At 38.1% G+C, this 27273-nt stretch overlaps 1 protein-coding gene across 1 annotated transcript in view; it reads left to right on the forward strand.

Annotated features, from left to right (window-relative positions):
- The window catches only part of ARMC2 (armadillo repeat containing 2), a 94598-nt gene that overhangs the window by 37469 nt on the left and 29856 nt on the right, over positions 1-27273 (forward strand). The window contains exons 8-11 of the mRNA XM_054568884.1: positions 5242-5344; positions 6608-6831; positions 22136-22281; positions 26146-26245. Of these exons, the coding sequence (XP_054424859.1) occupies positions 5242-5344; positions 6608-6831; positions 22136-22281; positions 26146-26245 (573 nt within the window). The remainder of the gene's footprint in view (positions 1-5241; positions 5345-6607; positions 6832-22135; positions 22282-26145; positions 26246-27273) is intronic.

Below are 27273 nucleotides of genomic sequence, written 5' to 3' on the forward strand. Positions count from 1 at the left end.
ACTAGAATGTACTGTCTAAGGAACTAAGGCTGAGGGCACAGAAAGTGTTCAAAAGACTCCTACATATGGACTGTGGCTAGGTTTAAAAATGTGACTATAGGCAAATATGTTCAAAACGGTTGCTCAAATAACTTGACTGGAGAGCAGTATCGGCGAGTGCATGCTGTGGTTTCTGCTCTGTGGTTTCTGTTGGGTGCTTGATTTTGCCACGTGATTTAATAAATAACTTCAGATAACTTGAGCAATGGATGCAATGACCAGGTGCTGTATGAACCAGCATAAGGCAGAGAAACAGCTGCATGTGGTCGTGGGAAGGTGGTCATAGAAGGCTCTCGTGAGGTGTTAGAAGAAAAGGCCAGACACCAAATAAAAGCGTAGAAACTCTTGTCTCAAACAACATGATATCATTGTTTGAGGGGAACACTTTGTTGTCATAGCCATAAACAGTTGGAACCAAAAGATAAGACACAATTATTATAGAATGTTCTAAAAGAGCTGCTAAAACAAATGAAGCTTTGTTTACCCAGTTTCATAGAAGTAAAAGCTATTATGTTAATAACCCACAATTTATATAATTTAAAATCTTAAAGTACATAGTGAAAGTAAGCATTGGTATACTTACTAACAGTGTAGTGAGAGTGTCCACCATTTCTTATTCTGATATCTTTTATACAGCAGAATATTCTGGCTGCATATACCTATGCTGACTTTTGGAGCAGCTGCATTCTTATTTAGCTGTCATCCTAACCTATTCACCCTCCTTATAAAAATCATGATATGCTACATGACTCAAAGCAAGATTTCTTTAAAATAGTGTGTTCAGCAGTATTTAAATCCCCTTTCCTTGATGATAATTGATCGATCACTTTAGTGAAACAAAAGGAACATAAACCACAGCGGGGACTTCAAGTCAAAAGCTGAAGGCAGAGATAACAGGATAGCAGCATGCTTGCCCAGTTCCCTTTCTGGCCCTGGGTTTGGGCACCTTCTGGACCAGGAGAGCCCCAGAGTGAGGCTGGAGGGCTCTACCGGTGTAGCTGCCAGCTGCCCAGGGACTGCCTTTGGTTTTCCACCCAGATCCTGGACATTCTGTCCATACTGAGCCACAAAAATTAATACATCAAAGGGTTATAGAAAGAAGGAAAATGATATGAATTTGTTAATGCTTTGCAGAGAAAGTATTGTCTTGGTTATTAAAGGTGCCATTCAAATGAATTATATACATGGCACAACTTAACTGTTTTAGGACAAGAGGCTGGATGATTTGCCAGGCAGTGAACATGTTCTGAATGAAATGTATGTTTAGAGGAAGCCCTGTCCGTGACATTGACTGCTTTGCTGAGTCAGGGCCGAGACTCGCTAGGCTATACTGCAGAGTGGAGAGATGGGTCGGCTGTTCCTTCTGATTAGATATAAACCCATGAGGTCAGGCTATCAGTTCCAACTTCCCATCTGCCTTCGGAATCACCTGTAATGTTCCAGGCAAGACATTGTTTCACTGAGGTCTTGATGATGGGGTTCTAGATAAATTTTTAAAAGACCACATAAAATGCTGTTGAAAAAATATCAGCAAAAACTAAAGGTATATAGGACTAAGAAGTTTTTAATAACTTCTTTCTGCCAGTATTTAGTTTCTCTATAAATTTAATATAATAATTCAGACATTTTAAATTATGTATAGTTAAAAAGTTCAGTGAGGATAATGTTAGTTCTGTTTTCCTGCATATTTTGGTTAAGCAGAGGTTTGTCAGGCCACTTTAATTTTAATCTTTGTATTGAAAAATCTTACAAAAATATATCAGCCTATATTACAGTTTTTATTTTTTATTTTTTATTTTTTTTAGAGAACAAGCATATATATACTGTGAATGTAACTATAGTCAGGAGGGGAAAACAGTTAGCACCCTATACAGGGGTAAAAAAACAAAAAAGAAATACCAGTGTGTCAACTATGATTATATATAGTGGTAGTATTGAGAGATTTTTAAACTTCTCTTTAATTTTTCAAATTTGCTTTAAATAGAAAAGACTACTATTTTTAACATAAGGCAAATACCTGACCAAAGGAACCAGCTTTGTGCCAGGGACTCTCGACCCTGGGAAGACAAGTGAATGACAGCCCCCCGGGCTGGCACTGCAGCAGGAGAGACAGACAGCAGACATGTGAAGGGCCGCAGCGGGCTAAGTGCTGTGGGAAGAAACTCAGCCAGAGGGAAGGACGCGGACAGTGCTGGGGGCGAGGGAGGTGCTGTTTTATGTAAGGTGGTCTATATGCCTTGCATATTATTTAATATTTTATTATCTTTTCATACCTCAAAGTAATAATTTTGCAGCTATCAAAAGAGAATGTGTAAGAATTTGCTTTGAATATAAACTGATCTTATAGAAGGCCTGGAAATTGTGGGTTATTTGTTGTTTTCTTTAATGAAAACTCTGACACTGTTTTTTTTTTTTCCTTTTGCCACTTTTCACTAAAAATATAAGACTTGGGTGTGTGTGTGTTGGGGGGGTTAGTTGTATTGATTCATTTATTCAACAAGCTTTATTAAGTATATAGCACATGCTACACACTACCATAGAAAGAGTAATAAACTATAGTTTTTTAAAAACATTTTTGTAAGGTAGTGTGTTTTTTTTAAGATTTTATTTATTTATTTTTAGAGAGAAGGGAAGGGAGGGAAAAAAAGAGGGAAACCTCAATATGTGGTTGCCTCTCAGGCGCCCCCTACTGGGGACTTGGCCTGCAACTCAGGCATGTGCCCTGACTGGGAATCGAACCGGCACCACTTTGCTTCGCAGGCCTGTGCTGAATCCACTGAGCCACACCAGCCAGAAAAATAAATTGTGATTTTGACCTCAAAGTCTCACAATATAGTGGAAGATTGTTGGCTGGTTAAAATACATTCCTAAATATTAAGAACATTATATTTTCCATTGATATTGAATTTTTTCTATTTATTTTATTTTCTGAGTGCTTACACAATATTTTTTTAAACACCCAATCATTAAAAATGTTTACAAGTTCCTGTTTCCATTTTTCCTCCTCAGAACAGAAGGGATCTTCATTCTGCCATATGTGATTGTTTCTGAGGCTTCCTCAACAGTGCTCCTCAGACTGGGATGTGCATATGATCCCCTGGGAGCTTGTTAAAATGCAGGTTCTGATTCAGTCCTGCTGGGTGGGGCCTGGGATTCTGCATTTCTAATATGACCACATGATGCCAAGATGAGTTTAATGACTTGTCTGAGGTTCAGACTCCTCAGTTCAAACTGGGAATGATAACACCTAATGTACAGGGTGGCTCTGAGATAACAGGTAAAGGGCTCAGAGCAGGGGCCAGACAGAAGCTGCTCCATGGAGAACACTCCCCTCTCTATGCCCCTCCAGAAGGGGCTGATCTGTATTCATCACAGTATCCCCTACAGGGGACACACAGTGCCTGGTGCACAATAGGAGCTCAGTAATATTTGCAGATCAAACAGAGAACCATCTTTAAAAATATGACTGACAAATTCCATTCTCTTTTTTAAACTAACTGCAACTCATTAACAAACAATATTAAAGATAATTTGAAAGATCCTTTTTAATGATAAAGTAATAACCCTTATGCCTTCCTTTTCACAGATAGATTTATTTGCTCAGATGACCTTATTCCTACAAACCTAATTTACATTCTTGCAATGAGGGCACATAATGTTTTTATCTTATAATAGCTTATAAATGTCTTAAAAATATAGTGTTCACAGTTATACTTTTTGTGACTGCTTAATATGAATAATATTGATGTTCTACAACTTATTAAATTATTCTCTAATACTGGGATTTTTAAGATATAGGACATTAGGATTTTCCTTTTAATTTTTACTACTTTAAATAAATGCACAGCTCATTTAGACCATTTGACTCAGTTAGTCCTCACATACTATGCTTTTTAAAAAATGTACAAGGTCTGTCCAGAAAAAGTCCAGCCATCGTTAACATAATGAGAATGGTTTGCACAACATGGATGTAACCTGGCAGCCAAGGAGAGTGGACTGGGATACGCATGCGTGAACAATGATGACTTCACTGTACTAGTCAGTGGGGGTGGTAGACCCCATTGAATGAGCATGTACACCATGTAGCTGTTGCCTTCAAAATGACTGAGTGAGCATAGCAATGAATCTGCATCAAATTTTGCATTAAGCTTGTACATTCCTCTGTGGAAGATATTCAGATGATTCAGAAGGCAGCAGCTATGGGCAACTGGTGATTGGCAGCTTCATCACAACAACAGGCCTGCTCATGCACCATGTCTCATGCAGTTTTTGGCAAAACATCAAGTCACCCAAGTGACTCAGCCCCCCTACAGCCCCGGTTTGGTGCCCAGTAACTTCTGGCTTTTCCCAAAACTAAAATCATCTTTGAAAGTGAAGAGATTTCAGGCCATCAATGAGATTCATGAAAATACGATGGGGCAGCTGATGGCAACTGGGAGAACTGTGTGAGGTCCCAAGGTGCCTATCTTGAAGGGGACTGAGACATCATTGTCCTATGTACAATGTTTCTTGTATCTTCTTCAATAAATATATCTTTTTCATAGTAAGTGGCTGGATATTTTACGGACAGACCTCATATACTTCCTTATGCCCCTATGTTTAATTTACTTGAATATTTTTGTGTGATTTAGAAGGTAATGTGAAACTTTGACATTACTTGTCATTATCTCAAAGTATTCCAGAAATAGCCTTAAAAATAAATATGTATACTATCTGATGAGAGAATGACAGTTTTACTTCTTTTATACAAATAATAAAGAGAATCGTACTTTCCCCCTTTCTTTCCTACCTTTCACCTCCACTGTGTTTTCTAAGGTTAGTTTAATCTAAATTTTTGGTATCTATTTTCCTTTACTTTTGTGTTTTAAAGGAATTACGCCATTTAATTAAATTCATCAACATCATTCTCCCCTTTTTCTTCATATACTCTCTAAAAAGTAACTAGTAATCTCACATATAAGCATGAGAGTTTATGAAGTAAAAATTAAATGCTTATCATTAAAATGTGCTTACTCTAAATATCTTTTATATCAAATAGTTGGCAAATGAGTGGCCAAGACTTTTGAAAGTTGATTTCTTTGGAACTTTTCTTCATGTTTTAAAAATACTCTTGCTGCACTTTTAAATAAGATGTTTGTGTTAAAAAATGATGGCATGTCTTTACTTTCCTCCACATTAAAAATGTGTTTTCTTTCTCTGCAGCTTAAAGTGAGTAGAAAGAATCTCCTTAATGTCTGCAAACTTATATTTAAAATAAGCAGGAATGAGAAGAATGATTGTCTGATTCAAAACGACAGCATTCTGGGTGAGTATCATTCAGCACTACCATTGACCAAATGTTGCACTTGAGCGCAAAGTTACAATTAATGATAGCTGGAATATTTTACTTTCTAATATTACGGGGAAGTTATGTGATGCCTGTTTTTACTCTGTCCTCCTCTACGTTTTCCACATTCCATTTAATATATCCTTTGGAACCTAGGAGGATAGTCTGCTATTTTTGTAATGCTTGTAGTGTTCCCTATTTAAAAATTCATTTCCTGGTCTTGGATTTACTATTAGAAAAAAAAATGCTTTTAGTAGTATTTAACATAATTGAAATTTCTGTCTCTTGCTGTGGTAGGAATGACTAAAACCTGGAAGACCTCTATAACTGTCGTAGAAATTTGACATCAAAGTGTCTCAAATAATGCAGATAGAGAAATTTTAACATTCTAACTACCTAGCTAATGAGATATAATTCTTGATATACCCTTAGATAATTAAGATGTTTAAATAGTTACCTAAATGGAAGTCTTTTATGAAATAGCCTTGCTGATCTAAAGGAAGGCGGTATGAACTATACTTTGAGTCTTCTTTTTGCAACCTAGGATAAAAATGTAAATGGTCTTTATATTTTTTTTTATCCCAGTAAACAGGAACAAGCCCAGTCAAACACTGAGTCAGCTCATTGAGAATTGTAGACTAAAATCAAAGATTCTGATAAATGATCACACTAATATTAATAAAATAAAATGTGAATTAGGCGTGAAAAACCTTATCAGAGTTTCTTGGATTACTCCTAAAATCTAGTAATAGTATGTTTTTGGATGGGTGCTCTTAAGTTGTCTAGGGAAAGGGTAGATATTATATTAGAAGCATTCCTTTCTATGGTGATTGAGATTTTTAAAAAGGTCCTATCTTGATTAATTTTCCATTCATACAGCAACTGGTATATTCTTAATGGTTTGTTGAAATGTAACTCTTAAATTGCTTCTATAATAACTCAAAATGTGTGTAATCAAAATAAAGGCTGGCAAATGTTAGTAAGAGGCAGGGGATAACATTTAAAGAACACTGTCTTATTTATATATTGTAAGCCCATCCTTTTACTGTCATTACTATTATGAAGATTTAGCTAAAAGTAGGTTTTCCTCTTTATAATAATCACTAACTCATAACAAGCATTTGACATTAGGTTCTGACTAACATTCTACAAATTGTATTTGATGTTCACATACAAACACTTTAATATATCTCTGTCCAGCTGATATAATCACATCTTTGTAATAATCCATCTTTTTGACAGAATCACTATTGGAGGTCCTGAGAAGTGAAGACCTGCAAACTAACACTGAGGCTTTTTTATACTGTATGGGGGCCATCAAATTCATTTCTGGAAATCCAGGGTTTCTTAATGAAATGATCAGCAAAGGTGCTGTGGAAGTATTGATGAATTTGATAAAGCAGATAAATGAGAACACCAAGAAATGCAGTACACATTTGCCTAATTCAGGTCACTTGTTAGTCCAGGTAAGTATTTTACTTAAAGAAGTGAGATGTGTAAAATTAGTTTTCATGTTGCCTAGCAACAGTTACCTGCCAGGTGAATGTAACAGGTAACAGGTGGGCTGCTGCCTACAGCCGGGTGAGGGCGGGGGTGGGGTGCCTGGGCTTGGGGCTCAAGGGCCGCAGTCACCGCCCACCTCCTCCCTGCATATGCCCATTTCCCCTGGAAAGGCGCTTCCGTGGCTTCTCATGGAGCAGCTGTCCACACAGCTTGCAGACAAATTTTCCACTACCCTGCAGAGAAAGAAGGCCTGGAGGCATGAAAAAGCTGCACCTCTTTGCAAAGCAATTGCATGTTATAATCAGAATTATAATTATATGGAGATTGTTCATGATGATCAGTAGTAAATGTCATGAATCTTGTTTCTACAATAAAAAACAGAAAGTTAATGGGATTGAGTGGGTAGTTGTTGAGGGAGGGTATAGAGGGCATGCAGGCCCGAGACTACAGGAACGAAGGTAACAGCACTGAATGCATTTAAGATGGCCAGGGCAGGCAGAACAATTGTGTTGTGTGTTAGAGTTTTATTACTTCTTTCGTGACAGATTAAATTTCATAGTTAAATTATTTTCATGGAACTGCTTCAGCCCTCATATTCTTTTTTAGCTGAGATTTTACTCTTTAATAGCCTTTGTATGTCAGATAATAGCATCTTTGATGTAATAATTAATGAGATTTGAAATGTGCTTGTCAATTAATGAGGATTGATTAAGCACTCAAAGCCCTTAAAGCCTTTGGGGAAATGTGTTAAAAATTAGATTTAGGCCCTGGTATAGAGATGCTTAAAGTGTTTATGATGATTATTAATTTTGGACTTGTGGTTTTGTCTCCATTTTGAAAAAGATTGTGAAAATCTCTTTTTGTCACAAATGATTCAAAATTCTACTGGATGTGCCATTTTTTTGGCTAGGAAAACTTAAGAAACATTATATTCACACTGCCAGTGTTACTATTTTGTTATTCAAATTTTCCCTCAATGAATAGTTATTTTGGTTATATAATTATATTTTTTTTGTTAAAATGCAAAAAAGTATAAGGAAGAGTGTAAAAATAAAACAGCTTTTATTTTCTTCCTGAGATAACATACCTCCAACATTTTAGTACCCATTCTTTCAAGCATTATTATGCATATATGTGCTTACTTATATAGAATTATATATAATTCTTGCTTCTTATCATTAAGTATTCTTTTAGTAGTTGTTTTTGCTTGTTTTCCGTCATTATTTTCCCTCCTTGTTTCTCCTCTGGTCCACCCAGTTAGCCATCTCTGTTCACACTGGTGTACTCAGCACCTTTTAATACACTCATAGGTTTTCAAAAATAGTGTAGAAATGCCCGTCTCTTTTCTCATTTAGCAATAGTGAAACCCTTTTGAGTCAATTCTATAGACTTATTGTATTCTTTTTAATGGTAGCCTAATATTCTGTGATTAGGGTATACCTCAAAAAATCAACCATTCTCTTGTTGAGATATTCACTCTGTTTTTAGTTTTGATGCAATAACTCTGGAATTCTTACATAGTTTAAAAAGTCTTTTTTCAACTTATTTATGTATGTTTATTTATATAATCAAATGAATTATGAAATCATAAATTGTAAAATATAAATTATTCTTATATAATTAAATATAAACATTTATATTTATATATATTTACATATATAATCTTTTTAAAACCAGACTCTCTCTCTCTCTATGTGTATATAGATATATAATAGACTATATATCTATCTACAATATTTATAAAGTAAACTGTATGTCTATACCTATATAGAGAGCGATATATATCTGTGGATAGATGGATATATAGCCTGGTTAAAAAGAGCTCTTTTCAACCTATTTTTATATATAGTATTATGTATTTCATGTATAATTATATAAAATTATATATTTTATAATACATATTTATACACATATTTACATAATTTATAAATTTAAATATATAACTTTATATGTGTATTTATTGTTCATATATAATAAAATATATAACTATATAATATATAGGAGCATTGAGTATATCAAATCAAGAACTAGGACCTCTGGTGTACCAGCAAGTACAATGTTCTTCCCCCTGTGTTTCTCTTTTCTTTCCTTTTCCTCTCTCCTCAGCATCATCTGGCGCACACTAACTCACTAGGTCAGATGCCCCTTTTCTTTCCTGTAAAGTACGTACCCCTCTAGGGAACTGTGGTGTGAGGCACTATAGTAACGTCCTCCTCACTGCCTACCGGCTCTCGCCAGGCGCTGTCATGCCTCGAAGCCTTCCTCTGTGCCTGCCTAGGACCTGCTGCTTCCATGGCTGAGCCTCCCCCTGGAGCACAGTCAGCATCCCACCTCCTCATCCAGCAAAAGGAAGTGGGGCCTAGCCCGTGGTCACCAAGTGCCATTTGCATCAACTATACAATGTCACTATGTGTGTGTCTACAGATTTGGAAGGGGAGGAGATGTTGTTTTAGGCTGTTTCATTTGCAGAATGAATCCCCTGAACTGGACATTCCCTCATATATGTATAATTAAAACAAAGACAAGCTGTTTTGTATCATACGAATGGTAGGGAAGGCCTTATTCTTCCACCAGGTAAGAAGTAAGCAACAGAACTTCGCTGCAAGAACAGATGAAAACCTCTCCTCTGCGAGTGTGTAACACTGACGGGCTGTTGACCAGGCCGTTCACGTGCAAATTCAACCAAACAGATCTGGGCATGTGCAGAATTGTTTGTTTACACCACCTTTCAGAACCTGGTAACTATAGCTCCAGGCACTTTTTTAAAAAGGCAACTTCAATGAAAAAAGTAACTTATTTGTGGCTGTACTAATAAAATAATATCTCTAAGCCAGAGAGAACATGGAAAGGCAGAAAAGATAAAGGCAGGCAACTTTGGACCGCTGGGACTTCCTGTCCTTTATGACTTCAACCGGGAGAACCTCAGTAGCTTTAGCATCCTTTCTGGGAACCGCCTACTGTAAAACTTAGTACATTCTAGCATCTGGCAGAGTGCTAGAGTCATCCTGTTTCCCTAAAGCAGTCCCAGCAGAGGCCATTGAATGAATGGAAAACATCTGAAGCTACACAATAAAGGTTGTGTAGGATTTAGAGAAAGGGAATGGGACAAGGTGTGTTTGGGGGATACTGAAGAGGTAGGTGGGTCTGTCCAGAAGGTGCTGTGGGGGAGGCATGCAGATACGATTCAGAGGCTACGGTCCTGGGTCTCGAATGGCAGGCTGTGGAGTGTGTTGGAACAACAGGGAGCAATTGGAAGTAGGTTTGCGGGAAGGAGAAAACGAGATCAGAGTGGCAGAAAGATGAATGTGTACAAGATATTAAACTGATAAAGACCAAAAGCTGAAAAGCGATGGAAGGAGGATGTGTCAGTGGTATAGGCAGATTGTAAAGTTAAGATCTCACACACAGAAGCCCCAATTAAAAGGCATGGCTGCCGTTATTAGATTTTAGACTGATTATACTGGAGCTAAAGGAGAGAGATCAAGGAATGGGTGTGAAAGAAAAGTTTCTCAATGTATGGGCCGATGTTGCTTAGAGGAAAAAAACTAAAGTGCTGTGGTTTTGAAGGTTTTTTTCATGTTTCTTACCTATGCACATGCATATATGTTTATCACCATGTGGCTGACAACAAGAGACATTGGTGACACCAGTGTTTGTGGAGTGGCTGCTCTGTGCCAGGCATGTTCTAGGTGCTGAGTAAGATAGTGGAGGACAAGGTAGCTGCCAGTAGAGGCTGGCTTTTTGGGGATCCTTGTGTCCAGACAATAGAGTTCTGAGGCCTTATTCTTCCACCAGACCATGGTACATTCACATGTTCAATGCTGCATTCAGTTCCACCTGTCAGATACCTAACAGTATTTTGAGAAGGTTGAAAGGATCATTGCTGATGCGTGGAGGAACTGCGGTGCCACCACCTGTGACCTAAGTGGAAGCTTTAACACTTCCAGTCTGGCAAACCCAGAGACATGAGTGTGTCTGTAAAGAGAGTAAAGATTAAACTGTGCCTGATCATGAAATTTCAGAACACCAGAATTTTGGGAGAGCTCTCTGAAACTTAGAAAAAGAGAAACACAAGCCAGGTAAAAAGCAAAGACCCCCGAAGTGCCAGGAGTAAATTGAAGCCCCAAGGAAGTGACCAGTGGAAACAGATTTGTCTTTGTTGATTTAGATGGGATTATCCCGAGGTGCTAGGGTTCCTCTCTGACTTGTAAAGGCTAACAGTCAGAAGGTGTAACACAGGAGCGAGGAAATTTGCTGCAGTCACCGCCACCAGAAAGCCTGTGTGGTCTCCACCCAGCCCCCTTTTCTGGGGAGTAGAGAACCGTCTTCTGTGTATGTTATAGTCACAACCAACCCCAAGTTCCCCTGGTACCTCGTTTGTCCTCTGGTCTCTTGAGGGCATCATGTATAATGTTGCTTTACTGTCATTGTAGAAAATCTCAAGGTACACTTAGATAGAGTTAGGGAATTTATAGGTATATAATGTAACTATTAATGCCCAGATCGACTAGGCCATTCCAATTTTTTTAATTATTCGTTTGTATTTCCAACCTTTTTTTTCTTTACAGTCTGGCCCATTTGATTTTGAGTTCAATTCTTAGAGAAATACATTCTTTCTCTGCTCTAAATACAACATTTTTGAAGTTAAAACTGTTCTGTAGCATCCCAAACAACATGGCTTGCTTTTCCTCCTCTCATACCTGTTTCACTTCTCTGGGCTCTAAGCCTGCAGACTTCTCCCCAGAGGGTCCTTCAAATCTGAACCTTTTCCCCTCCTTGCTCAGTACATCTCCAGTGTCATATTCTGCTGTTCTCTCAATGGAAGGGCCTCAGTAAGACCTCCCACTTTGTCAATCCCTGTTCTATTCCTTCATTTTGGCTTGAGTCTGGAGACAAGAAAAGGGAATTAAACAAAGACAGATGACTTGGACATTTTGAGCCTGGATATTTTAGAAAGTGATATTATGGTTAGAAATTAGAGAGTTATACAAGGAACTGATTTGGTGAGAGGAGAGAAGGAAATAATGCACTTAGTCTTAACATAGAACTTTAATGTGCCAGCATAATAGCCAAGCAGAACTGTCTGGAAGGCAGTTGAGATATAAACTGATGCTTAGCAGAGAAAGTAAAACTGAAGGAGCAGTTTAGGGTCATCAACATGGAGGTAAGAGTTGAAGTCCAGAAAGACAATGAGATTTCTCAAGGGGCGAGTATAGAAAGAGAATTCAGGAGGGTTGGGAACAGACTCTGTAAAAATGGCCAGATCTGTGGAATGGGAAGAGGAAAAAGAAGTGATTAGAAAATTATGATAGGATGGTGATCTATGAGAGAGTAGAGGTTTTAAAAACAAGGATTGCCCAGCTTTGGCAAATACTGTGGAGAGCACACAGGAAAGGGGGAATTCTGCTACTTTGTTTTTGTAAATTTTTTTAAATTACAGTTTACATTCAATATTATTTTGTATTAGTTTCAGGTGTACAGCATCTTGGCTAGGCAATCGTGTGCTGTACAAAGTGTCCCCCTGATATTTCCAGTACCCACCTGGCACCGCACACAGTTATTACAGCGTTAAGGACTGCATTCCCCATGCTGTACTTACATCCCCGTGGCTATTGTGTAACTACCGATCTGTACTTCTCAGTCCCTTCACCTTTGTCACCCAGTCCCCTGCCACCCCTTCCATCTGGCGACCATCAATCTATTCTCTGTATCTATGAGCCTGTTTACATTTTATTTATTTTGTTCTTTACATTCCACATATAAGTGAAACCATATGATATTTGTATTTCTCTGACTGATGTATTTCACTTAGCATATCACCCTCCAGGTCCAATCATGCTGTTGCAAATGGTAAAAATGTATTCTCTTTTTACGGCTGAGTAATATTGCATTGCATGTATGTCCCACAACTTCTCTGTCTACTTGCCTATTGATGGGCACTTGGGTTGTTTCCATAGCTTGGCTATTGTAAATAACACTGCAATGAATGTAGGGGTACCTATATTCTGAATTAGTGTTTTTGGTTCCTTCAGATATGTACCCAGAAGTGGAATCACATGGGTCACATGGTAGTTCCATTTTTAATTTTTTACTTCATACTGTTTTCCACAGTGGCTACACCCATCTGCATTCCCACCAACAGTGCATGATGGTTCCCTTTTCTCCACATCCTTGCCAACACTTGTTGTCTGTTGATTTATTGATGATAGCCATTCTGACAGGTTTGAGGTGATATCTCATTGTGGTTTTAATTTACATTTCTCTGATGATGAATGGCTTTGAACATCTTTTCATATGTCTATTGGCCATCTGTATGTCTATTTAGGTCCTTTGCCCATTTTTTAATTGGATTATTTGTCTTCCTGGTGTTGAGTTGTATAAGTTCTGTATAAATTTTGGATATTAACCCCTGAAATGTATTGGAAGGTGGATGTATCTCCCCTTCAGTAGGTTGTCTCTTCATTTTGTTGATGGTCTCCTTTGCTGTACAAAAAGTTTTTAGTTTGATGTAGCCTCATTTGTTTTCCTTAGTTTCCCTTGCCTGAAGAGATATATCAGTAAAAAACATTACTAAGAGAAATGTCTGAGATTTTACTGCCTGTGTTTTCTTCTAGAATTTTTATGGCATTCAACAGAAATTTATTAAAGTAAGATCAGAATGATTAATACTTGAAGTTTCAAAAAGCAGTTACCTCTGATAAGATAAAAAGAGCTAATCACAAGGAATTAAGATGACAGAGTTAGAGATGGATTTCAAATCTTGAATCTTTTTTGTTTTTCTGGCTTTGACAAGCTATGTGGTGAAGATTGCTGGAGAGAAACTAAAATTGGAAGGGGGGTGTGTTACGTCAGCAAGACAGAATTCTGGGTAGTTATTCTCTGCTTTATGAGAGTTTCGGGGATTTAAGAGAGGCCTTTGACCAAAGTCTGGGGACTCAACTAAGCAGTGATTTAAATTATATTAGTAATTAAGGATTGTACCAAGGTGATTGGGATCTTTTAAATCATACTTGAGTTATATTTAATAGTTTTAAAATGTAAAGATTAATAAATGTGTATTTAGGTAATTAATTATTATGAGTATACATACTAAACTGGAAAGTATGTTAACTCTCATTTTCTGGCTTAAGTTGCCTATGGGAAGCCTGCCCCTCTTCAAACCACAAAATCGGAACCACAGCAGTAACTTCTACCTGATGGAACCCAGCTCTGGTTTTTGGAGGGAATAAACTGCATACTTATAAAGTGGGAGCAAATATTTCCATGATTATATTTCTTAAATTCATACAGATAATTTTATTGGAGATTTAATAATTAAACAGAAAAAAAATTTAAAGCATCTCTTTTGAAGATTTTGCTGGAATAGAAAGCAGCAGATGAGGCCATTTACTTTCTTCTAATTGCTTTACTTGAGGTATATAATTTATTACAATACAATGAAATGCTCAGATCTGATATGTTTGATGAGTTTTGACAAAAGCATACAGCCCTGTAATCCATACCTCTGTCAAGATGCAGATTTCTCAAAACTTTCCTCCCACCTCTTGCCAGTTAATTCCCACTCTCCTACTCCCCACCCCCACAGAGGGGAACCGTTTTTTTCCTGATCCCTTTCATCATAGATAAGCTCTGCTGTTCTAGAATTTAATACAAATGGACTGTACAGTGTGTACTTTTTTGTGTCTGCCTTTTTTTAACTTTCATTTTGAACTAAATATAGATTCACAACATGTTGCAAAAATAGTACAGAGAGGTCCCGTGTGCCCACCGCCCAGCTTCTGCCATAATCATAGTCCATTACTAAAACGAGGGACGCGATAGGGTGCAACATAGTTGACTAGAGTGCTGTCTGGCTTATTTTGCTTATTAACATATATTTTGAGATTAGATGAAATTTTCTTTTGGTCACAATCTTTGGTATTGGTTATTAGGCTTGCTAATTTTTTAATGATATGTTTGTTAGTGGGAACAAGACAACTATTTTCTCCTTATGAGTTTCCTGTGTGCCTATAAAGGATGCCCAGCAATATAACTAACCAGCCTCTTACCCAAACAGCGTGAGAGAGGAAGCAGTCAGAGCCTAACTCTTCCCTTGCTTGGTAAGGAGCTACATATAGGCAACTTGCTTTACCTCAGATTCTCCAGAGACAACATGTCTGAAGATTTGGGGAGACTCACAGGCCCCAAACATGCAATGCCTGAGGTTTTGAACTAGAAAGTAAGAGGAAAAACTAAGGCAGAGGGGAGGAGGGGAAAGTTACCATCATGGCTGAAGGATTGTAGCTTCAGCAGACATGCCTTTTACTCCTGAATCCCCAAATCAGATTTGCCCACCCAGTCACAGGCTGCTGCCATCCCTGAAGGAGCAGAGGACACCCGTGCTCACCAACAGGAAGCGAGAGGTGGAGAGTGGCCAGGAGTATATGCTGAAGGAAGTCTCCTCACAAGGAAGGAACACCAAGAGTGGGAAATGAGTAATCCTGCTCCTGCAGTTTCTGGGGGGAGCCATTTGCTTTCAATTGCTGTCATATCAGCTTCAGCCTCATCTCTTCCTTATAGACATATTTAGTGTGGCAATAAAGGAACATCACTACCTTTAACATGCCATTGTGAAAATCGGTGTTATTATTTGATAGTTCTTAATGCATGCCTCTTCAGACTCACTTTCCTTATTTTATTGCATTGGCCTTCTATATAGTTTATATGACATTCAAAATTTCAGCTACACTGACACATTTAATAGCCACAACTGGAAGAGCCAGCTACCTACTCATTTTACCAAGGTTACTGACCTAGGGGCAGTAAATAGAGGAATAATAATAAACATAGGCAAACACATTAAATAGAACCTCAAAGTAGGACGCTGAGGGTCTGAGGAGGACAGAACCGCTTCCTGTGGCTGATGTGGGACACCCACGGAAGGAATGTGCCAAACAGGCTCCATAGCCAGGCACCACATGTTATCAAGGATTATGAATGAATATTACTTTCATATGCATATATCTTAACTCCAATGAAATGCTTAGGGATTTTTGGTACTAGTGGTTTCATGTATATAGTAGCATCTTGTCATTGGTTTCTTTTTTGTCGGCCAGAACTGTACTAATCATATATGAGACAATCTGAAACTTCTTGGGTTACCACATAGGCTCTGGTTTTGGCATATATGTGGTCTCAGTTGGGCACAAATCCAAAAAATGAATGTGCTTTTATTAATTGAGGGACATGGTTTTGCTGAGGTTGGAAAATGGTGTGGCTTTGGTCTTAAATCATTTGACACTGTTTGTGGTCTCTGGCTGCTGTGTTTATTCTTTCACATCAGCAGGAAGTGAGCCATATTGCAGTCGGTAGTTAAGTTGAGATAAAGCTCGAGGGATTTTGGTTATGGATATTGCAGATGACTGAGGAATAAAATGCTTTCAGAGGCAGCCAAATGGAGTGGGGGAGACAACAGACAAGGAATCGGAGCCTTTTACGCCCACCTGCCTGGTGGCTGGTGAACTATCTGGGCTTCAGTTTTCTCACCTGAAAAGTGAGGCTCATAATACCTTTTTGTCTGCCTCCTGGGGTTGGTTTAGGGAGCAAATAAGATCAAGCACATGAGATAGCTTTGTAAATCATAAAGTAGCTGCTCAAATCCTTTTCATAATAACATTCAATGTATAAAAATAAATAAAACTAAATCTTGATGCTAATTTTGGTGGAGGAAGAAAAACAACTTTCAAAATATCAATGGTACAGTTTTCAATTGTATTATGTTCCGAAGATTTCTTTGAAAGCCAGTTTTTTGAAATCGGGAAAACATTTCTCCAACAAACAATTAACGATTGATGGTGAAGTTCCTGGGCTAGCCGAAATGCCTTTTTAACTTCTGAATCTGGTGAGATCCCTGGGGACTGGGGACTCAGTTGGAAGAATAGTGCAAAGGGAAGAGAAAGGGTCACCTACCAGGGAAATGAGCAGTATGTGGAGGCTCAGGTGGGCCAACCAGCCCTCCCCACTTGTGCTCACCCCAGTGCGTAGAGGATGCTGGGAATGGAGCCATACCTGCTGGGTCTGTATTGTCGTTTGTCAGTCCACTGATCTAAATCAGAAGGGCTTCATATTGTGTTTATTAAGATTTTTCAATGAACTACCAGTTGAAAACTACTTGAAATTGAAAATCAAGTACCTATAATCAATTTGGGAAAAAAAAGATGCTAAATCTTTTGCCTTCTAATTTTGCTGTGTTAAAATGCTGTTTTAGCCTTTATAACATCTAATCACTTCTTAACTTAATTTTCCCTTTAAAATGGATCTCCTAATGTTGACTGCACAGTGAGAACTTTGAGGCTGAATTCAATGTGCAATAGAACAGCTTTGCCAAACTCACCAGGCATTTTGCTTGGACATTGTGGCTGGAGGAAAGGATTAGTACCCGCTATGTCAAGGAATCTGGGGAAATACAAAGAGAAAGAACTCCCTTGAACAAGTGAATACCATGAGTTGTGGAGGGTAGCTCAGTCATTTTTCAACAGACAAGTAACCAGAATCACACTGGAATGTTTCTTCCTTGACATACACTGAAAAGTTAGGTTCCCTTTTGTCCCAGACATCATCTAACTGCTACTAAACAAGGACACAAAATTTTATTAATCCTCTTTGTGGGTTACCAGTTCCGCATTCTTCTCCTTTTTCTTCTTCCTCCTGGTTGCCTTCTAACTCAGTATAGCTGTCCCAAAGGGTTGCAGATTAGGAGATGGGAAAAATAAAAATTGAAATTCATGTATTGTGTTTTCCAGTTCTTGATGAGATGACAGTTAAGAGACTGGGAATTGTTCCAGTAAACCCTTTAGAAGCTAACCAAGCATTTGCGTAGATATCTAACTTTTACTTCTTTTTTTTTTTTTTTTTTGTCATAAAGTGTTTGAGATGGCTTAAAAGATTATATACAATAAAATAGAAGAGTACATAACTAAGTGGAGTTAGTGACCCTATAAATTAGAATAGAAAATCAAGAAAGAAATGAATACGTTTTTCTGAGCATAAAGCTTGGGTTTCGGTGACCTCTTGCAGGCCCAGTGGGTGGGCTTTCCAGGGGGCTAGGAACAAAGACTGCTACAGAGCACACGACTCATGATTTCCGCAAATTTATCTCTGTTAAAAGTTGGAACAATATTGAGAGTTAAGTGGGTTGACTTGGAATTTGCCTCTCCTGTTACCACAGTATTTAGCTAGACTCTCCCCCACCGATCTTTTTACATTTTTCCCAGAAAAAAGCCACTTTACTGTACTCAGCATTCACTCCACCTCCACCCCCACAGCGAGATTGGTGGCTCACAGCCAGCATCTCAAAATGGGGGCCTTCATGGCTGCATCTGCCTGGTGACCTCCTCCTGATCCTCCCCCCTCAGGGATTTAAACTCTGGTTTACTACCAAGCCTCTGCTAATCCAGGCACTTTCTTGCCAGAGGCTCCTTAAAGGGGAAATGCCTCCCTTTCTGGCTACCTTGTTCCTTAATCTCCTTCCTCCCCCTCCTTTCTTGTTTTTCTCCTCCTCTTCTCTTTCTCCCCCTTCTCCTTCTGTGTTTCATCCAGCCAGCTTTTCATGGGCATGTTTGTTTTCTGAGTTGAAAGAGGAGCAAGAAATGGTTTGTACCCCAGGAGAGCTCATCATAGGAGAGGGGATGCATGAAACAAATAGTTATGAGTCTGTGATGGGTGTGGTGCAGGCATGAAGGGGGTGGTTTGTTAACCTGGAAGAGGACGTGATCAACTGCTGAAGTCTCCTCACAGACAAGTGAGCCTGAGATTGGTCCAGAAAAATGAGCAGGAGATGAGCAGGTTGGAGAAAGTGTGCAGGAATGTGATAGAGGAAGACATTCTGGGCAAAAGCAATGGTTTCTTCAAAGGCTTGGAATTGTGAAAGGACATTGTGTGTGGTGCAGAGTCTGAAAGATGGGGAGAAGAGGGAAGAGATGAGCCTGGAGGGATGAACTGTACTTTAGAGAACGAAGTGCCTTTAGGATATGGATTTTGCCCAATAGGCCACCGGAAGTCAGAGGATGTCTTTGAACAGGAAAGACTGAGTCTTGAGATGCTCCCTCTGGCAGCAGGGAGACACTGTGGGGATGAACTGAACAAGAGAGAGACTGTGGAAGAAGCTGGGACAGTGAGTTGTAGAGTTGGGGAAAGAGATAAAGCAGGCTTAAACTGAATCAGCAACCTGGGAATGGAAAGAAGTGGTAGACCAGATGACTAATCTGGTGTGACAAAAGAAAGGGGGAAGGAAGTTTGGTGCCTAGAAAGGAACTGTTGTCATGAATGAGATAAAATAGGGAATACACAGAGGACCAGACGCTCCTCTAGGAAGTCTGTTTTTCTTTTATCCATTATTTTTTATTCCTCTTTTCCTTTAAAACCATCTTAAAATGCATCTACCCCAGAAATATTAATCTATGGTGTTCTGATACCCTAACCTTTCTGTTTACACCCAAGCCTTTCCTTTGTAGGTATTCACCTTGACATTTATTCCATCCACAAATGTCTATTGAGGACCCACTGTGTGCCAGGCACTGGATTTGGGCCTGGGGGCCAATGGTGGAAAGACAGATAGGTCCATGCCCTCACTGATGCTTCTAGCATAGAGGAGTAGACAGACAATAGACTTAATACTAAATTGTTTGTATATGGTATGAGAGGTATGGTTTAAGGGGTTGATAAGAGTCAGATTGTTCAGGACCTTATAAATTGTGGTCAGGAAACAGAATCTTATCCTCAGAGCAATGGACAAAAAGCCAGCAGGGCTTACGGTGACAGAAAGCAGGAAGGCAGAACTCTGGGATGTCTCTGAGGTTTGGAACTTAAGCAACTGAGTTGATGGTGGTGTCATACATCTAGGTATTACTGTGTATTTTTCAAGTGTGTGGTGTATGTTTCAGATGTTCTATCAGCATCACAACTACCAGCATGGAAATATTCAAGGTATTATATCTGACTGAACTGTCCACATACTGTGGTATTGCAGTAAATGCATAGGGATTTAAAATCAGATGATGTGTTACATGTAAATGTGTGCTTTCACTATTGAGTTGGACCATCTGTAAAAGTTGCATTTTGGGGGCAAAAGAACCTTGAACTATCTTAATATTTTGTAATGTGGTGAGAAATAGGGTTGATGGAGAAAAACTGAGGTTGAGACAAAGAAATAAAAGCTCCTAAGAAAACTACTGTCCCTTAGTGTGTTCTGCTGAAGGTTAGATGTGAGGAGCAAGATGACTGTAGGTCAAGGTGTCAATCTGTGAAGGGCTGGGGACAAGGAAGGAGGAACTGCCCCTGTGTGTAAGGTTAGAATGAATGTTCCACAGTCTTCCATGGTCTCTGACCACCTGGGTTTAGGCCAGGATTCATTCGGGCATCTCTGTTCTTTAGTGTCTGAGTGGGAAAGCTGGTGAGTCATTCCTTGGATTGACGGAAACCAGCAGCACTTGCTGGACTGTCTGGGCTGTCTCCGAAGAAGGAGAACAGGTAGAGCCAGGCTTAGATGATGAGAATTTTCCACTGTATGGCGGTGTCGGCCAGGGATGCCTAAAATGGTTTATTAGCTTTCACAGAAGACCCATTCCTTAGCCTAGGAGACCATGTAAATTCATGGTCAAGTGAAATGCTCTCCTTGTGTGTTTCTCCTCCAACATTTTGGACACTGAAACTTTCAGGGAGGCATTTACTGAATTGATGTGCAATTGAGTATAAAAGACTTGTACACATTTATCTGAAGCATTGTATATTTTTTTCTGCTTTCAAGATAGTTACATTTTAATGAAAAACTTTGTTACTGTTATGACAAAGAAAAACTAATCAAAGAATCGTATTTTAATAGTTGATTTTAAAGTTTATAAACTATGGCTATAATGATGCTTTGTATCAGCTAGTTTCAACCAGTGTCAAAAGTGCGGCAAGAATTTTTAAACATTCAATACCCAAATATTTAGTCTTAAGCACTGACCTCATTTTCCCTTAGATTGTCAAATTAAAAAATGACAACGGCTAACACAACAATAGCTGTCCAGTGTGGATAAATCAAAATTATACCTATGTTTTTTGTGTCAGATCAAGAAAAAATATAATATATGATGTTGTGTTACAGAATTGTAGTTTATGTGTGTCATGAGATGAAAAAGGTTGAAAATAGCTGCTTTGTGTTGACATAATGGTTTACAGTGTACAAAAGCATTGTCACATGTTTTCCATTGGAGATACACAACTACCTAGTTGTGAGCAGGGGTTGCAACGCCCTTTTCACAGATCAGGAAATGAGGAAGTTGAGAAAGAGGGAGTGCCTCAGTCACATAAGTCAGAAGAGATTTGGGCCCTGAATCTCCATCATTTGACTCTAAGACCCGTAATCTCTCTCCTGCATGTTGGATGTGAAGTCCCACAGCAAAGGCGGGGACGACGCCCAGGATCTTTGGCCATCGCTAGGTAGTCGGCACTGGCGACGCCATTCCCACACCTCATCTCATCCAGCCCTCACAACCCCATGGCAGTTATCACCACCCCGCTTTACGGATGAGGGAGAATATGCCCAAGGAGGTTCACTTGCTAACTCAAGCTAGTGAGTGGCAGGGCTGGGACTTGACCAGGCCATCCAACTCCTGAGTGACTCTCTTAACCAGTAACCTGCCTACACTATCCTACGAGGAAAGATCTCGGTGCATATTATAAAATTATTAGGTAACAGCAATATCAGTCTTAGGGATTTACTACATTATTCACTTCTCAACTTTCAGACAAAGGCTAAAGTAGAGAGCTTTCTCAACATTTTTTTTTTTTTTTTTTTTACAAAATAAGACAAATTTGCAAGAAATCAGTAATTGCCTCTTAGTAGAAAATGAATGAAACTAACAGTCTTAAGTAGTATTCTTTGGCCAGAGCATTATTTGGAATGAGACATTTCTAATCTGTGGAACCAATGTGGCATGTCGCAGGGTCCATTGATGATCTTGTGTCTGTTTACAAACTCAGATGGTGATTTCTGTAACCTGGGGTGTTGGTATACTAACTGATTATTAACATGAATATTCCATTCTTTACCTTTGAATCAGTGTAGGTTTTCTTTGTATTCATTTCTTGGTTTTCCTTTTATTCTGTTCTTGCCTAGACCCACAGTCTCTGGTGGGAGATGCATAACAGATATAATGAAACTTGAAGGATGAATTATGCTGGGCTGATTAGTGTTGCTCTATTTTCCAGTTTAAAAAAAATGGCAAAAACATGCTTTTATCCTAGATGACTGCTACATTGAGAAACTTGGTTGATTCACCACTAGCAAGAAGCAAGTTGCTGAGTGTCGGTGCCATTGCCCAGCTCTGCACAGTGATGGGGCAGTTCATGAGTGACAAGGACGTGTGCACCAATATTGCCAGAATATTCAGGTAGGTGGACTAAGAAAACAGTACCTTACAAAAATGCCAATGCTTGGACTTCAGGTTATCTTTAATATTTGTGTGTGTGGCAGGCAAGGAATCCTATTTTCCTCTTCTTCACCCAGTAGCGAAGGTATATCTAAGAGCCCAAGTTTAAAATGAATAATTTAAACTAATGACTCCATTTCCTATATATTTCTAATGTGATTTTAAAGTCATCGATTATAGGTCATTTCAGTTCTTCGGTGAGTTGTGAGTTAGCCTAGTGTTCTTACGAAGGAAACAAAAAAGACTTCTGTATTTTCTTGAAGATGAAGAATTACATCACAAAACATGGCAAACTTTCTGATACACTTGGAAACAATACTTCAGGGTCTTAACTCAGAAAGGGGACTATTTCTGAGAAAGTCTGATCTGACAATTGGTAAGAGAAGTTTATATTATTTCAGTTGTTTGGGTGAACGTTGGCTCACACATTAACTAGTCATGTTTCCCCTTCACTGCAGAGATGATGATCATCTGAATCCAGGTTGCCTCAAAGCAAGATGCCAAATTTAAGAAGTGTCCTTAAGTTATTCCTCTGTATTTCCTTCTTCATTGCTCTTTGCCAGTGTTTTTATGTAATGATCTTTCTCAAGAGAGCTGGCCCTTGCTTGAACTATACCTCTGTAGTTGTTTAAAGAAATGGAAAATTTCCCAAAGACTGAATTGGTAAATGACCCTAGTTTGAGAAGGCACTTTCCTGAGCTTTGTGCTGGGTACTTGATAACTCTCATTTTGAAACAGTAGTAAATCATGAAGTTTATTTTTGAGTATGGTGACGTGTAGGGATCCGATTTACTATTTTCCCACATGGATGGTCCATTGTCCCAGCACCTTTTATTGACTACACCATCCTTTGTTCACGGATGTTGAATGCCTGGTCAACCAAACACAAAGTTCCATGCACTTGAAGCTCTGTTTTGGGGCATTCATTTGGTCCATTCTCAGACCAGCACCACACTGTTTTACTATTACAGATTTAATTTGTCTTGCTATAAGAGGAGATGAATCTATCACTTCTTTTTTCCTTTAAAATCCAAATTCTTCTTTTCTCTTCCTTATGAATATGATAATCAGCTAAGGTCCCTGATAGGACCTTTGTGGTTTTTTATGGATCTACACTGAGAGTGTAGTGTAATTGGGGTGGCAGTGGGGAGGCTGACATCCTTATGATACTAAATCTTTCATCCATAGACATTTTTGTCTTCTTTTACATCTTTCAATAATATTTCACAATTTTCTCCAAAAGTATTTTGCACATCTTTTGTTAGATTTATTTCTTCATGGCTTTTGCTGTGATTATTAATATAATCTTTAAGAATTGTTTTCTAATAGGTTGTTGCTGGTATATATGAATAGTATTGATGTTTGCTTATTAAGTATCCAGGGATCTTGATGAATACAGGGTCCAGCAGAAGTAAGGCTTGCTAGGGTGTGGTTGGTAGGGTATGTGAATGTCTTGCACGAAATGGACAGTAATTTGAACATTTCACCTCAAATGTCACATGGTATGCTTGAATGTGATATTATTATGTTTCAGAATTACATACGTAAGATTTTGTAATAAAAGATTTGATATAGATTACCAGCTCATAAAAGAGGGACGTTTTTGTGCCAGACCCTGTGTTAATGTCTAAGAGCTTATCTATAGATTCTCTTTGAGAATGATTTTTTCCCAGTTATTGCAATTCTTCTTCCACGTCCCTGTTTCTTTCTTCGCACACTACTTAGGATGTCCAATCCAAAGTGGTAAGAGTGTTTGGCCTGCTGCCTTTATCCTGACTTTAAAGAAAGCATTTTTTGAGGCTTTACCAGTTGAAAATAATATTTGTTATAGGTGTTTATAGGTTCCCTTTAGAAGGAAAAATTTTCTCTACTAATGGCTGATGGATTTTCTTAAATGCTTGCCCTAAATCTCTTTTGATTATGTGGATTTTTTTCTAATTCATTAAAATAGTGGATTACATATAATAGATTTTCTCATTTTAAACCATTACATTTTGTTAGGTTTGGTTCACAAACATTTAGTTTCGGATTTTTCATTCATGGTCATGAGTTAGACTGACCTTTACTTTTCCTGTGTCACATTGGCCTTGTCTGGTTTTCATGTCAGTTTATTTAAACCTCATAAAATGAGCTGGACAGTGTTCTGACTTCTTTTCTAGAAGAATTTATGAAAATTAAACTCCTCTGTTTCTTGAAAAGCTTACAGAACTTACTTGAAAAGCTATTTTATCCTGGTGTGTGTGGGGGTGAATATTGTTGACTACTGAGTACTTTCTCTAATGTTTAAATATCTAACCATATTTCCTATTTCTATTTGTATCAGTTTCAAAAAGTTGTATTTTTATATGAATCTATATAAAGTTGTCTCAGATATTCTCTTGTTATCCTTTTAACCTCTGTTAGATCTCTAATTATGTCTCCTTTTATTTATTTTATATATTTAATAAATACTTTATAGTGCCTATTATGTGCCAGGCAATAGTCTAAGCACTTGCCAAATACTGACTCGTTTACTCCTTATAACAACTTTAAAAGATGCAGACTATTGTTTTTATCTTTATTTTTACATATGAGGAAACTGAGGCACAGAGAGGTTTGCTAGTTCTTCCACAGTCACACAGCGAGCAAATCACAGAGCTGCAGCTCTAGCCAGCTAGTCGGCTCTAGAATCCATGCATTTAACCATGATTTATTCTACCTCTTCATTGTTGGTATTGATTTTCATTCCTAATTTTGATTATTTATGATGTTTTTCTTTTTTCTTTATCAGTGTTGCCAATATTTTTTTTTACCAGTTTTTGCAGAACCAATAGATTTATTGATCCACCCTGTTATATGTTGTTTTCTATTTTCTTCCTTCTGTTCTTATCCTTATTAATCCCTTTCACCTACTGTTCTTGGATATATTTTCTTCTAACTGTTGTAGGTAGAAACTCAATTCCTGTCTTTTCAACTTTCTTAAGGCTATAATTTTTCCCATAAATAGCTAAAGCTACATCCCACAAATTTTGATTGGTAGTATCTTATAGTATTTGTAGTATATCTAAGTGCTTTTTTATTTTCATGTTTCTTTGACCTGCAAATTGTGTTTTTTAAATTTCCAAAAGTATGTTTGTAAAGTATTTTTAAAAATTGATTTCTAACTTAATTTCATTGACCAGAGAATGTGATCTATGAGATACCAGTTCTCTGAACATTTACTGAGACTTGTTAATGGCCTGGTACATGGTCACATTTTTCAAATATTAGTGATGTTTTACCTATTAATCTATCAATTAATGAGAAATTTATGAATATCTGCCAATTTGATATGTTTACCTTATTAGTTTTATTTGTTTTCATGCTTGCCTGCTATAGAAATTTTGAAGCTATTTTCAAGGCTTTTTGCCTTAAGGTCTATTTTGACAGATATTAATATACAACTGCCAGGCTAGAATATACACTTAGAACATTTGCTGCTGATGGGGTCTTAGGGATTCACTGGTTGGTATCCAACCAGATTTTGCGTAAATTTCTTGGCTTCCTTTTTCTGAATCATGTGGGTTTTGTTGATTATATAAATTTATACCATATACATGTGTTACAGGCTTCAGGTTTCTGTTTTTCAAAGAACCTTTTTTATTTCCCCACCGTATGCCCCCAGAGTCTACAGCAGACAGCAAACCTCCCTCAGACTTCTCTGCACTGGTGTGTGGGATATTTCTAGACTCCTTTTCATGCACTGGGCAATGCTTTGAAGGTCTGCATTTAAGGTAAAACAATGTGTACTTGAATTTTATAGGAAAACAAAGTGTATTTTTATCTTCCCATTTGGCATTTCTGCAGCAAACTTACTACCTACCATGACTGCTGTGTCACCTTGGCCAACGACTCCAGATGTTATGCCTTGTTTTTAAATCTGATAAACAAATACCAGAAGAAACAGGTCAGTTTGATTTTGCATTTGATTTTTCAGTGTGTCTCTGAATCGGTGTGTTCATGTAGTCATGTTGAATGACTTTATGTTTTAAATGTAAATATTTCTATTCGAAGCTTCCATTAGATGTGTAATGGGCTGCCCCAGGAGGCAGAGAGTTACTTGCAGCAGTTGGGGAAGGAGTTGTTTGAGGGAGAAAAGGCCTCAATAAAACGTCTATGTGGTGGGAAGTTTCCTGATTTAGGGAGGGGGTGGGTAGACTCCAACAGTGTTGTTCTTCCCCATGATCTGGAGACCTCTTCGTGAGAAGCACATTGGGGTCAAGCAGCGGGACGGGGGACGGGGCGGGGTGGGGGGTGTCCTGGTAAGTCCCAGGCCCCGCTCCAAGCCTACGCCGTCAGATGGGCGGGGCCAGGCCTGGCCACCCGCATTTCAACAAAGACTATAGGGACTTCTGATGCAAATTGCAGTTTGAGATACCTCTGCACTTGGTATACACTAAAGATTCTTCTAGCACTGAAATTCTCTAATTCTTTGACCTTGTATTTAGAAAATAAAATTTCTAGGTAAGTATTTAAAGGAAATTATTTGTTTATAATGGATTGGGCAAAAACCTGTATAGTTGTTTTTTAAAAAAAGGAAGAATTCACAAAGACTTCCCCTTAATAAAACTATGATACTTAGTACAAATATGAATTTTTATTATGTTTTTAAATCATTAAATGTGGTCTAATTTTACTTACCTTTATAAATGATTAAAGTGACACCAACTCTTTAGAGGAGACATTTTATAGTCAAAGACAATATGTATGCATTTCAGATGTGGTAAATTTTCAAAATCACACAGTAAGTTTCATCAGCTAATAAGTAAGTTAAATGTATACTAAGAATATTTATGTTTGTTATTATTATATTAACCATATCAAAGCCACCTCAAAACATAATCCCTGTTTGCCACAAATAGCATTGAGCTTATTTTTAGTCAGCCAAGTACTTCTGCTGAGAATGACAAAATGTGTCAGATTTTGCATTATTAA

Source organism: Pteronotus mesoamericanus, unplaced genomic scaffold (assembly GCF_021234165.1).
Source record: "Pteronotus mesoamericanus isolate MK-2021 breed Mesoamerican mustached bat unplaced genomic scaffold, CSHL_Meso_final contig_20, whole genome shotgun sequence".
In the NCBI taxonomy this organism is placed as follows: Eukaryota; Metazoa; Chordata; class Mammalia; order Chiroptera; family Mormoopidae; genus Pteronotus; species Pteronotus mesoamericanus.